General features: G+C 53.6%; 2 protein-coding genes across 2 annotated transcripts; both read right to left on the bottom strand.

The window, feature by feature from the left end:
• Nucleotides 1-8546: 8546 nt before the first annotated feature.
• J4E83_004002 (uncharacterized protein) lies at nucleotides 8547-10546 on the bottom strand (the record flags this gene model as incomplete). The annotated part of the gene is made up of 2 exons (XM_049330934.1): nucleotides 8547-10001; nucleotides 10538-10546. The coding sequence occupies 2 exons, from the start codon at nucleotides 10544-10546 to the stop codon at nucleotides 8547-8549; spliced, it is 1464 nt and encodes a 487-aa protein (XP_049190351.1).
• Nucleotides 10547-10758: 212 nt separating this feature from the next.
• Nucleotides 10759-12447, bottom strand: J4E83_004001 (uncharacterized protein; the record flags this gene model as incomplete). Its single annotated transcript, XM_049330933.1, has 2 exons — nucleotides 10759-11481; nucleotides 11542-12447. 2 exons carry the CDS (start codon nucleotides 12445-12447, stop codon nucleotides 10759-10761), a joined length of 1629 nt encoding a protein of 542 aa, XP_049190350.1.
• Between the last annotated feature and the right edge of the window lie 1901 nt (nucleotides 12448-14348).

The following is a 14348-nucleotide window of genomic DNA, read 5'->3' as shown; positions in this document are numbered from 1 at the left end:
GAGGAGGGTTCTCCTGTGGCTGTTCCCCGGCGATTGTGGATCGAGTTAGCCTAGTCTAGTTGACTGGCTTTCCGATACTGCCCATTTCTTTTGTACGATACTGGCCATTGATTGCCTTGCAAGCCTGGCGTTGGATGGACGATTGGAGGCACATAACCCTATTGGCAGAGCAGAATTTCTGGTAACTCTGTTCGCCGAACCTGACCAGGACGAATAACATGGAAATGAATAACGATTCCAATACCCAAATCTGATTCGCTTCCATCGTTGACTGAATGTGTGTGATACCGATCGTGTCTCTCTTATCAAGCTAATACAGCACGCGTCTACTGCGGACGTTGTAGTGTTTCCTATATGGAAAGTAGCTCCTGCCTTTCCAGTTTTGCATAACATAAACGCCGCATGTTCGCATGTGTGGTCCTGCGTGTCTTGGGGCTGTCGTACACGCTTGCGTGGGAAGGCTTCCAAGTTCGAAGTGGATGGCGGGGGTGCTCGCGAACGCTACTCCCTCCTTGTGGCGGCCCAGCTTGAGGCGCCGCCGGACCCTCTGCCACCACACCCAAAAATACTCGGAAATCATTTGTCCTGCTGTCGACGATACCCACCTTCTTAGCAGTTTCGCCTTAGGTATACGCAGCTTTTCGACTGCGCAGTGTGCGTCTTGCTGCCACGACCCTTTCTCAGGCAGATATTACCTTGTCGACTGATAGGCTCCGCTCGTCTTCGACTCCTTCTCGACACTCCTGCGCGATGGAGAGTAGAACAGGGCGATGTCGTCCAGCTTCGCGAAGGCATTTGGGGGTGTCTTGGCTGCCATGAAGTGGCCGTCCTGGTCGCGGCAGACCGCACAAATTCATCCCCACCCTCCTTACCGCCACCATCCCCCGTCAACGAAGCGTACAACGACCGCATAATCCGCAAGCCTCTCCGAAAGAGCCGCCCTTCTCGTGATAGATACGCCCGGTCGTACATGATGCAGCAGATACCGCAGTCGCTGCCAGGGAGCTCCGCGATGCTCTCCGAAGGGGCACGGAGGAGCTTCTAATGCAGAACGACTCACAGCGCAGACGATGCGATGAGCTTCACAAACACCAAACCGGCGGTTCGAGCAGCTGTACAGGATGCGCCGGCGTATCCAAGTATCTGCAGCACTTGGGCGCCTCTGATACTTTCGCGGGTCAGCCTCCGGCATCGAGAGCTCAGGCGGAGCTCCGCGACAGTCAACCGCAGCCCCAGATCGCGACCACTTTGCACCCCTCTATCATGTCGACACTTGTATGGATACGCGATTACGGCTGAAAGTTACTGCAAGCTCACACAGCATGCATCCTTCATTCGAGAGAAGCGGAGCCTGCACTACTTCGCCGGGCACCTCCGAAGTCATCGACAAGACCGCGACGTCCATACCACGCAACGCCTAAAGAATCTTCGATAGGCTCCGGGGGCTTGATACTGCGTTGCGACCGCCGATAAGCTGACTGGCAGCAACCTCACAACTGAATTGCGGCGCCGACTGCCCCTCTTTTACGCTGGTCGCTGTATGAACGGCAACGCCTCTGGTCGCACCGACGTTTGTGAAGACCTTCGATTCTACGAAACGATACCGACGCTTCGCCCATCCGCAAGAGCTCCACCCCGCGGCCACCCTACGCCGCTCGATCCCATTCCGTCACGATGCCTGAACACCATGTCGTACTGATCGAACAAAGGTGGAGGCTGGCGTTCTGCCTCTCTCACAAAACTGGATCCCGGGCCGGCGAGTTCGCCGTCGGGAAGTTGAGAGAAACGCCAACAAGAGCATTGCGCTATGCACCAGCGGCAAAACGGGAAACGCGAGGATGTCGCGAGGAACGACGCATACTCTGGCTTCAGAGTGGTCAAAGAGCAGACAATGCTCTCTCCGACCGGTCTCTACTGGGTTTCGCCATCGCTCAAGCTGGTGTCATGGTTACTACCTCCTTCAGGCTGACGACAATAAGCGACGAAACTCGGCGGTTGCTGCGGCGCAATACGATGACGATCGGAGGCTCGAACGAAGCGATTGCCGGCGACTAGCATATGCCATGTAGTCGATGTCGAAAATGGACAGCACGGCTGAACAAAGAAATCTGGAGGCGAGTTCTGGCATATCGCGCGCCTGAAGGGTCACAACTTCCGCGGACCTCATCAGAGAGCGCATGCGTTCGATCAGTCAAGCGGAAGGACGCGTCAAGGTCCTTATGCTTGGGGCATTCGTGCATTCCGACAGCGACAGGAAGTTCGGCAGCTGGACACACTGCTGGCATGTATCGACCCGGCCTATACCTTCACAACTTGGCAAACTTTCTGCGCCTTCGTATATGGATACACACGGCCACCTTTCTCTTGTGGCAAGGCTACGGTGGCGGTCGTGGTACCATTGTCAGCGCTGACCGCGTGGCAAACATCGACAACTCATTTCGCCGACGTCTCCTACGGACGACCTTGTCATCATTCGAAGGTGTCATCAAACTTGCTGTCGAAAAAAGACCAACTGAAGACCTGGATATGCATATCCGCATCGTTGTCAAGGAAAGAATCAAGAATCAATGCCTCGCAGCACTCCTAGACAAGATTGAGTGTTGGAGCTGAGAGACCACCTGGTGGCGAGTCTCAGAGATGATTCCCGTGTTTCGATTGATCAGACCGGTTCAGGGTGAACTCCAACTTGGTCGCGCGAATCCTATATCAATCCCGGTCTGACCGGTGATCGTTGTGGCCAGAAGAGTCTGCGATGCCGGAATACCGTTGCAACACAGACCAAGACCACAACGCCATGAATTCAAATCCGATGCGACATGGGACCACAAACGTTTTATGACCAACTCTTTGACACAGGAAGAAGCGTGGACCGGAGTCGTTGCCGGCCGCAAAATAGACATTCAGTTGAGGATTGAATACCCTCATTCGACAGCGAGGATGGTCAATAAGCGGAGCGCTTGTGTGCGCACCGTTTTGACTTGACTACTTCATTCTGGAGCCTCGAAAATGGCGTCTACTGTCTTGAAAGTCCGTTACCGAGCGTCAGAATGTCATCGTTACCCTTTAAGTTGCCGGTTGCGAGGATGGACTAGCTAAGACCCCACATCAAAGACGGCTTGACAAAGGCATGTCGGCAGTGATGTGCTGTGGCCCCCGTCTCACGCTTTGCGGTAGCAGATTTGGGGTGCACTGTGGCCCGACACCTACAGCATGGACTAGAGCGGCTCGAGACATTGCCATGGTGAACGTCAGGGTTCTACGCATGCGGTTCATGAATCTGTCTTGACGCTCTCGCGTGTTCAGCAGATGTATCGAAAGACATGTTCATCTCCTTCAATCTGTTGATCCGTTGCTGCGATGCAGTTGGCATACCATCAGACATCTAAGACGGCTCGGGCCAAGCGTCGAGGGAAGACACTCAGTACTCGAGCCAGTCACCATGCCAGACTTCGCGGATTCGAAAGGCCGAGGTAAGGTAATAGTACCTCGTGTAGGTTGCCAGTACTTTGCCCTTGTCGCCAGGACATTGCATCCTTCATACTGACGAGTTTCGGTTCGCTTGCGTTTGCGTCAAGCGCCGTTGTTCAAGTAAGAGAAGGTTGCTACGCGAAGTGGGTAAGAGGCGCAACAAGAGGTTCCCTACCCATGGTAAGCGGTCAGGAGACTCGAAGCCTCCGCTCGTACCTCTTACCACTCATTTGTACCGTTGCCCTTCTGGTCTTGAAGTCTTCGATCCTCGACGCCTGGAGATGTCCTTCGATCGTTTCTCTTCCTGGCCTAAGAATGTTGCCAGTATATCAGCCTCCCAGCTCCAGCGCTCGCAACGCCTTTATACCCCCGGTCGTACGATGAGCATTCACGATGGTTGTATGTTCCTCGGTCCTTGTCGCCTCGGTCTTGCCCTCAGCCAGCGTGTGAGCGATGCAGACTCCTACTGTGTCGCTGCGATAGCCCCATAGTCATCTGCTACAACGGCCGTTGGCGCATCGCCGCAGATGCCTCGAGAGGTGGTTTACGAGATCGGTCGTACGGTGTCCTGCTTCGTGGCTTCTCAATTCGTTCGAGGTGTGGTACCGTACGGCTGGAGCGCGCATCGTGCGGAAGGAGCGCCCGACTTTTCTCAAGTCTTCGAGGAAGGGCCAGGGGTTAGGCCGTGCATGTCGAGCATCTGCTGTCACGACACTGTCTGTCTTCGTAAGCCTACGTCTTCATCAAAGTCCTCAACCCTGGGAATACGAGTTGAGTGCAGGCCCTTCCGAAGGCGCTCCGAGGCCCAAAGGTAACAGTCTCTCCTGCCTTACCTGGAGTGGGTGTGAATGTCCCTTGTCTTCCTCAGTCTCTGCCCTTGTCTGCCCCCAATCACCGCTAGAACGGCGTTGTACGCCCCTTGCTCCACTTGGAGACTCCCGCGGAGTGCGTTGTGGCGAATGCGGCCTTCCGGCAGCCTCGAGAAAGGAGCTCTTCGCACGGATGGTCATGTGCATTCGCTCTGTCTTTTGGCAATACTGTCCCACACCCCTGGTTGGAGCATGTGTATTGCAGTCGTCGTGTCCGAGAGGTGCAAACGAGGCCGCCAGGTGACGAGAGATACTTGTGATCGCGGGGATCTCGTTCGAGGGGTCGCCGCCGCCGTCGCGAGCAGGGAGCATTGCAGGCTATCCAATAGTTCCCTGAAGGCTTGCAAGAGTCAGCGAAGGCTTGCGAGCTGAGCGCTTGACCATTGTGTGTCGTACCGAGTGGTGTTGAAAACTTGCCGTTGCGCCGGATGTCTACGATGGGCGCAGGCTGTATGAGCGATACCTCTGCTGCGACGAGGGTGTTGAGTACCGTTTCCGCTTGCCTGCTCTACGTCATTCAGGCTGCTCGAGGTGGTTGCCGGCTTGCTGGGTGTCTTGCTGGATGCTGCCCAGCGCTGCCGCCGCCCCGGAGGTCCGCAAGAGAGGCAGATTGAACATCTGCAATGCCGCTTCTATTTGCAGGAGCTGGATGCTAGATCTCCCCCGAGCAATAGTATATCGCTCGAGTGCGCAAAGGTGGCGTGGTGGTGGTGTTGCTGCCGTCGAGGGGAGGCAGTATCAAGCCAAACTTGCGCCAAGGCTCACCACCGAGCCATATGAGACGCAACACCACAACAAGCTCCACTGGGGGCGATTGGGATAGAACTCTCGTGGAATCGAGGTCCAATTCAGCTCAACGTTGGCGCAGGGTGATCTGGTCAAGGAGATGGGAGGGAGTCAAGCTTGTGGTCACGGAGAGGAGTCTCAAGCGGCAGAGCAGCCACCCCAACAAAGTCGAACATCAGATGAAGCATTACAATGCAGACCTGGTGCTCCCCGTCGCCTAGAGGTCCCTTGCAACCCTGTCGTCGCCCCGCCTTAGCGAATCGCCCACGTCGCCGCCCCAGAATCCAAAATGCCATTGGACCCACCCAATCTGAGGTTCTTGGGGTATATATCTCAATTAAAACCTCTATCTTCCATCAAATCACACCGGGCGACCGTTCTCGGTATACAAAACGAACTGGCCCAGCGGTCTAGGATCTGGTTCAGGTACGTCTTGAGTTTCTTTAGAGGTTCCGGCACACGACAACAACGACCCTGGTTCGAATCTGGCCGCCACCTATCAGGCGGGATACAAATATGATAGGCTAAGGTGCGTCGTGCTTGCGTGATCGTGACTTTGAGGTTCGGCAACGGTTCGGTTCGACAAAGGAGTAAGGGGTATACAGGCAGCTTCACAGTTAGCTCTCTGTATACTCAAGAACCTTTTTGCTTTTTGTTTTGCTCTTTTAGGTTCCGGCAACAGCACCGTGCAGTAGGTCAGTCCCCTAGGGAATTGGCTAGGCATTGGACAAGGCAGTAAGTAGATGTTATTTCTTTTTGTCTTTTTGTATGCTACATTGCAGTTATTCTAACATAGACATGTATAGTGGGTCAGAAGCTTACGCTGCATGCAGGTACATTTGTTGCTGGTTTGTCTCTTTTTGCCTTTTTAGCCAGCTCCGCTACGACGCCCTCGCTTTGGTGCACTGCTACACCTACCCCACAGCTATCTCTGGCAGCTACGAGAGCCTTCTCGACCTTAGGACGCACATCTCCTTGCCCATACTTCGCTCTTTAGTATGGCGAGCTTTCCAGGCCCCTGCAAAAGAGTTTGCGCTGTTGTAGTTGGCTTTACAGCTCAGCTTACGGTATGACGCACTCCTGACAACGAGTCTGCTATTCCCACCATCATGCAACATGCTGGCACAGCTTCTGCAGTATCGCGAGAAGCAAAGAAGATATCCTTGCGATGCACTGCGCGTAGGGATGCGACAGCATACTGCGTTGACTGCAAAAGCCGCTCATTGAGTTCATGGGGCACTCCCGCGGCGTGCAAGAGCTCCTGTTATCCCGATCGCCATTATCAACATCCGACAAAGCCTCCACTAGAGGGCGGAGAAGAGCGACATAGTATTCGCAAGCTTTGGTGCAAGAGGCAAGCTTTTCAGGCCTAAGACGAGCTTTGACGTGGCTCGACAACACCTCTGTACATCTGGTGTTGTAGTCTACGGATATAATAGCAAGTCTGGGGGTTGAATGCGCGGCGTAAAACAAATGCACCTCCCTCTAGGATAGCGGCTTGTTCGATGACAGGACAGATGCGAGCACCATAGGTAAGCTGCCGTCTCCGAAGGCAAGTCATATCTAGGTAAGTAGTTGAAGGAAAGCGCAGCAACGTACTTAGTATTCTTAGACAATCGCAAAGATCACATGCAATACCACAAAGTCATACTGAACCAAGCTTTAAGACAAACTAATTACGTGAAGAAAGAAGGGGTATATCGCATAGCGCGTCCAACAAACCAAAATCCTACTACTCAACAAATCCCAAGTCTTGAATCACCCCTTGCTACATCCACCGCACATCATACGACTCCAGCGCTTGAAGCGCATGCGCGAAAAACCCTATATCCCTCATCTCCTCGCCTTCCCCACGCGACGTCAGCTCCTCTCTCCCGCGGCCAATGATCACTCCCGCAGTCGGACCGATTCACACACCCATCATGCACATGCAAGCCCCATGCGCGCCGGGACGCGCAAACCAAGTCCACTACATTGCGAAGCGCCATGTGCGGACTGAAAGCGATGATGCGCTCTTCGTCATCGGGGTCGAAATGAGGAAGTTGGCGTGGTATTGTAGTGATCAAGCTTTTTGGTGAAAACATTCTGGCGTTCTGGCGGTCTGATAGCGTGGTGGTAGTGCTGGTGGCGTCTTCTCCGTCATCACATGTCGAATTGTCTTCTAATCAGGACAACAGTACAGTAGGAGAGGGTAGAGGTTCAAGCCCGACGGCTTTTGCGACAGTACTTTTCTGTGAAGTCGGTTTCGAGGATGGCGTGTTCTGGGCTGGAGGGAGTGGGCGGTGAGAGATGGGCACACGTTTCTGGCATCTGTGTGTTGTTAGTCTTCGCCGTTCTGCGTTCCTCGTTCATGAACTTGGGGAGACCTACCGAGCAAGCTGAATCCGAGCGCGGTCGGGGTTGCATGTGTGCTTGTGCTTCGAGGGCGCGCATTTCGTATGTATATGTTATGCGGAGGAGGTCGTGAATTGTGAGGTGTGTGGTCGACATATTGAGGTTCGTTTGTTGATGGGATGGTGTCGCTATTCTTCTCTTTCTTACAAGCTGTGGTTTCGACGTCGATGTTGATACTCAAAGTTGAAGTCGGTCCGGCGCTTTGTTTATATAATCCCCGTTCGTCCTGTTACGCCTCTTTTCGCTGCTTGCTCACAAACACGTATGTTGTGATTGGTCCGAAGAGATATGCTTAGGTACACAAAGTTCTAGATGGTCCTCGGACGAAGACCTGAGCGTCTCCAAAATTGACGAAGACCGTTGCAAGACTGTGATTTTAACGGTTGTGAGATGAGGTGATTGAATGAGAAAAGAAGGAAGCGACAACGTCTGGGGAAGCTTTATATCAAGAACCGCCCCCTCACACCAACACCTCATGCACATGTTGTGCACACATCAGCTGGTGGCGCTAATGGTCAAACTGGACTAGTTTCACTTGGACCAGCGAACGAGATCCTCGGAGCCGACATGATGCAGCGGGCGGAGGTCTGTGCGCGTTCACTCTCGTTGGTGGGCATGAATAGCCGGGACATACGCTCATGTGTCCGACAGCGAAATCGCGGGTCGCGCTCTTTTGAAAGACCGATGTTGGTAGTTATGCTGTTGCCTGGGAGTGTGAGACGAAGATGAGGCGGGTTGGAGATGCGGCTTTGATGGTTTCACCCGGGATGGCGCTGTTAACGCCGAGAGACCCGTGGACATGTCCGAGATCACCGAGTAAGCCCTAGAGAAGAGCCAAGGCAGCAATTTTGGAGACGGTACAAGAGTTCTGTATTTGAGGTGACGGGGCATTTGCATACACCAGAAGGACACGTTGAGGCGCTTCGAAGATGGACACGCTACCTTTGTGGATGCAGCCCGCTCCTCTTCCTTTCTCTTTCACTCCATCTACTGCTACCACTACTACTGCACCTACGCCTAAGCCCACGGTTACGTCGCCGTCTTCCTCCCCAACGCAATCAAGCGTCCCTGACCGTCAACAACAAAAACCTTCCCATCGCCAAACACAGGTCTTCCAAACTTCACCGCACCCTCCACCTTCGGGAGCGGCAGCTCAACCAACGTCCCATTAACCGGCACTGCCTTAAACGCTCTCAGTCCAGCCTGCACATCCGTGGCCCACACGATACCTGTGCCAGGCTGACCTTTGTTGCTGATGACAGTCGGGAGGCCAGCACCACCCCAGTGTCCGTTCAAGTCGGAGGATTTGCCAGCGAAGCTGAAGAGCGAGGACGATGCGTTCGGAGTAAATGCATACGCGGATAGAGCGGTATTGCCTGGGTTGACGTAGATATAACCTCCTTCTAGCGGATAAGATCCAATCGCACCAAAGACCTCGCCTTCTAAAGGGATAGTCTGCAGGATTCCATCCGTACCGTTTGTACCTTGCAAATACCCACCCAAGCTGTCAACTTCCGTCACGTACATCTTCGGGTTTGTAGAAGTGGCTATACCGATCCTCTTCCCACTCTTAGTCTTGAAAACATCGCCATCAAGGACAGCAAAACCCCCACTCCCAATATCCTGTCCAGAGTCTATTTGCCAATCCGACGGACGGAAGAAATCAACAAGTTGAATCCCAGCACCGCCAGACTCATCAAGTGTGATACGCGCCACGGTTTCCGAAAGAACACCCAAAGACTCGTGGCCCTTCCTTGGCGTGACATCAAGCGTTGCAGCCGTCGACCCGCCGCCATTATCAATCGTGAAGAAGACGTCCTTGCCATCTGACGAGAGACCCGCGCCAGCCTGCCAGATGCCACCCGCGCCACCCCCATGCCACGCTGTCCAGTCGTCATTGTACAGACTCGCGTTTCCTGCTTGCGTAGTCCACGTATACGTATTCTGCGTTGCGAGATTAACAGCGACAACGCTTCCGGTGTAGTTGAACGCGTCGCACAGCCCGCCGAACCCCGCATACAGCACATCGCCCAGCAACAGCAGCGCAGGCCGCTGCAAGACCAGACCGCCGAGAAAAGTCTTGCGCATGTCGTTATCAGAGGGCTGGCCATCTATGATCATGGGGTATTTGTAGAGATCTTGCAAAGTGTCTAGGTATACGCCGTAGAGATAGTAAACGGAATTCAGAGGCGGATACGCGCCACCTGGCTGTCTATAGTCCTCGATGTAGCTTTTGACATAGAAAAATGCGATTTCGTTGCCGTCTTCGCGGTAGATGACTGGCGTGCCCATTATGCCTAATGTTTTGCTGACGTGCGTCGTGCAATACGCTTGGTCCATTGGCCATGGTGGAGCGACTTGGCGCTCGTTGAGTAGCTGCCCGGTCTCTGCGTCGAAGGTTCTGATGCGATTCTCGGTGGACGCGGTGAAGACGATTTGGCGGCCGGTGGAGGAAAGCGTGTGAACGAGAGGGCGCGCCCAATGCTGTGGTTGTGTTAATGATGGGTCAGAGGTGAGATGCAGCGAGGGCAATTTACTTTCTCGTCCGGGTTGAAAGTTGCGTTCCAGAGCTGTGTAAAATTTGGGAGGTCTGAGGGCTCGATGTTGTGATCGCCGCCGAGATAGGATGACTGGTAGATGTCGGAGTCTTGGGGCGAGTCAGAGGGTGAGCCTGTCCTTTGCGCCGTCGCAAACGTTACAGCGCTAGCTAGAGAGACGCAGAGCGCAAATGTGCACGTTAGTGAGCGCATCTTTGCCGTCGATACAAAGGATAACGAAATGTCGCGCGCATAATGCGGACGCTGCAAGACTTATGAATAGGATGTATGAAGATCGCTGGGCCTCGCGGAAAACAGATTGCATGCAGCTATGACGATAGTATCTGGGGAATTTGATCGCTTTCAATCTAATGGTCGTGGCTCGTGGTCGGTACTTGGATCACGTAGATGCCGGGTATTCTCCGCAACTGGGTTGGCTATATCGTCTATATTAGTTTGTGGGGCAGAACGTCGAGCATCAACTGGGAACATCATGTAGATCATCGTGTTGATCTTTTTGGAAATTCTGTTGAAGAAAAATTAGATGTTCATTCTGATGCTAGTTGATATGATAACTGTTGATGGTGACGTCAGCGCAGCCCTGAATAAAGTTGACCTGCATAACTTACCTTTTGCGCCGCTTTTACTATGCCGCAAGGGGTTCCTCGAAACCCCCTCGTCATAGAAGGCTGGGCTGCCTTTCTCTATTGTTCCCGTTGCGGGCTGGGCTGTCTAGACTGTTCCACGCTAGGAACTTGGTCTTCCACCCGCTGCAACAGCGGTACGCGTTCCGCTTCTACGGCATCACCTCCCTCAGCATCGGGATAGTACATCTTCTTCCACTCGCCCTTACCCACTTTGCCAACCCTCCATGTTCCTTGCTCACCCGCCTCTTTGAAGAAGTCCATGTTCTCGTCGAATGTCCTGCCACCAGTCTCCGGGAGATAGAAGTACGTCCATAGTCCAGCGAAAGCATTGGTTGCAGCGAAGACGACAAAAATCCAGTAGTCGAGGTTGTTGAACAGGACGGGCGTGAGGAAGGTAATGGCGAAGTTGGCAAAGCCCCAAATGATGACGGAGATAGCGGTGCCTTGGGCGCGAGCGGTGGTCGGGAAGACCTCAGTGGGGAACAACCACACGGTTGAGAGCCAGCCGATTCCGAAAGCGCCGGTGGCGACGAACAAAATTACGGTTCCAATGATTCCGGGGACGATAATGGGAATGTTCATGGGCTCAGAGTTTGCTGCTAAGCCACCGAAAACACCGAGAAGTGCGAAAGAAGTGGCAAGGATGACAGAACTGTGAATCATAATCTTGCGTCGGCCCATAGCATCGATCAAGAGCCAAGCGAGCGTCATGAGGAAGAAGTAGGACACGTAGTTGCCAAGGGTGAGGTATTCAGAGTTGCGGACTGAGAAGCCTAGGAGCTGTTTTCACATGTTAGTATTGAGCCAAACCGCACCACTCTGATCATAGACACAACTTACCTCAAAGATCTGCGGCCCGTACACACTAACTGCACCGTAACCCGTAAGCGCCTGGTTGACCTGGCACATCACTGTGACCATAGTAGGATGGAACTGCTCGTGGCCGGGGGTGAGCATATCCATGTACCCAACCTTGATATCCTTCTCCTTCTCGTGCTGTTCAAGTAGCTCATCAAGCTTCTCCTTGCCCTCATCTCCATAGATGTCGTCCAATGCCTTCTTCGCATCCTCCTGGCGATCATGGAAGATGAACCAACGCGGTGATTCCGGAAGGCGTTCAACAAATGCCATCAACAGAACGGGGTAGACCTGCATGACAATGATAGGAACGCGCCACGCCCACTGATTTTGCTTTCCAAGGAGGATGGTAACAAGCAAATTGATACCAAAGGCCATTACGAGACCGAAGATGTTGGACTGGAATTCCTGGGCCAGCGCTTTGCCACGAGAGTCGTCGGCGCTCAACTCGGAGGAGTAGGTGGGAATGACTGCGTCGATTCCTCCAACGCCCAATCCCATCACCACGCGTCCAGCGAGCATAACGCCCAATGCGATCTCCGTGCTCTTTCCCAACATGCCCATTCCAGCCACGAACATGATCAGATTTCCCAGACTAGCTGTTGCCAGACTGGCAAAGATGCTCTTCTTCCTTCCCAACTTATCAGCGAGCATGGAGAAGAGCACAGCGCCGACAGCGCAGCCGAGGTAGTAAACCGCTACGATCACACCCACGACTGGTGACTCATCCTGGAGGCCCATGGTGGATAGGTAGTCATAATTCGTGTTGATGAGGGACATCATTCCCTGGTCATACCCGTAGAGGGCAATGGCCGTGGCCGAGAAAATGACGACATTGGTTTGTTTGTCGGTGACGGCCTGTTTCGCATGTTCGACAATGAACGACATCGTGGCTGTTGCCTGGATACGAAGACGAAGCTCCGCGGAAGGTTAATCTGCGAAAGTAAAAGCTCGTAGAAGGTGCACAGCAGGAAGAAGAAGCTGAGGAGGGGAGGAAAGTCTAGATCTTCAATATCCTACAAGCCACAATCCGCGGTAGACGTTTGGCGCTACTGTGCATGTTTCTTGGTCAGCTGGAAGAGGGTTGTTTTTTAACGTATGACGAGTGTATGCAGGGACGCGATGTCGATCTGAGACTAGGTGCTGGGTGAGCCCCGCCAGTTTTCCAAGGGGTCTTTTGCTCGCGACGGGCTCCTGTCGGCTCTTTGCTCTTAAACTTCATTTCTTGATTAGACTTGATAGATAGACGCGTTTTCGCGTGCCTTTCCTATAGATACCATAAAAACATGTAGCGCACCATGCAGCTTGCAGCCAAACCGTTATTGTGCAGCTGCTAAGCTTCAGATCCGCGGCATAAGATCCTTAGCGCCACCAACCATTAGCGACGTCGCATTCGATCGATCGCATCCTTCTGCCTCACGACATCATCCTCAACTATTCGCTCACCGGGTCTCGAAAAGATCAGTCACCGCTTGTTCAGATATCCCATGCAACACAAGAGAAGGAACAAGGCATTGGAAGTGTCTCGTTCATTGTTATTTTCAGAAACGACGTCATGAAGAGTGGTTAGAGCCCTACTAGCGACTGCCATCTGCGCCTTGCATGCTTTTGGAGGAGTCGGCGTACCCACCAGGCGTATCCGTAAGGCCGCGCGCACCCATCGCTCTCATCTCACATCCTTCTACTCTGTTATCTCAGACTCCGCTCAAGCCTTTGCTGAAGCCTCAACCTCGAGAGTCGATGTGGAGGTCTGGGTGGCCTCCCAAGCTTCCCAAGCTTCGAATAAAGCTTGTTTTGGGACGCAGTGTGCAACACGACCGTCCGAAACGCACTTCCAACCCTTACCGCAGTCGGCAGACCACTGCCAGTAGGATCCAGACTGCTCGCAAGTGACAGTCCATTCCGTCTGAGTCACGTTCCTATAGGCGCAGTTGAACGCTCCAGGTGAGCAAGACATAGATGGAGCCAGCTCTGATGGGACTTGGAGAAGCTCGTCGCGGGCTCCAATGGTAGGCTTCGCATTCTGCCTGCAGTGGGCAGATTTCCTGTCAGCTGCTAGATCACAGGTCTGTCCCTGACCACAGTCGGATGACCACAGCCTGCAGAGGTAGAGGTACTAAGTCAGTATATGTCTCAAATAGACTTCGTAGATCCAGAACTTACCAGATTCCAGACGGAGAACAAGTGATTACCCAGCTCGTTCCTGTGGCAGAGTTGAAGGTGCAACCAAATGTTCCAGGCTCACAGGACTGAGATGGAGCGACATCCGATGGAACTTCCGATGGTTCATCACGAGCTGCAATTGCCGTATTCCACTCTGGTCCTGGGTTCCAGCAATGCGCGGCACCATTGGATAGCGCGAGACACTTCAAATCGCCACAGTTGGCAGATTGCACCCACTTGCCCCGGTAGTCGCAGGTCATGATCCAGGCGTCATCCGTTGATTCGTCGTTGTCGCAGGAATAGGTCCCAGGCATGCAAGAAGCCTCACGCTTGGCGGCTGCCAGATCCGTGTTCCACTCCGGTCCCGGGTTCCAGCAATGGGCGGCTCCATCGGATCGCTCGAGGCACTTCAAAGTACCGCAGTTCGACGAGTACTGCCACGCACCCTTGTAGTCGCAGGTCATGATCCAGGCACCCGTTGTCGCGGATTCCAGGCAGGTATAGGTTCCAGGCGAACAGGAAGGATCACGCTTGGCCAAAGCGTCCGACTCGACGACGGTGGGGGCCTGAAGACTTTTGTTAGCAATGTGCCATTGTGGGAGAGTAATGTAGTGGTCAAAGTGGAA

The sequence above is a fragment of the Alternaria metachromatica genome (genome assembly GCF_023757995.1).
Source record: "Alternaria metachromatica strain BMP 0045 chromosome Unknown scaffold_6, whole genome shotgun sequence".
Lineage (NCBI taxonomy): Eukaryota > Fungi > Ascomycota > Dothideomycetes > Pleosporales > Pleosporaceae > Alternaria > Alternaria metachromatica.
This window is presented reverse-complemented; position numbering and strand designations above follow the sequence as displayed.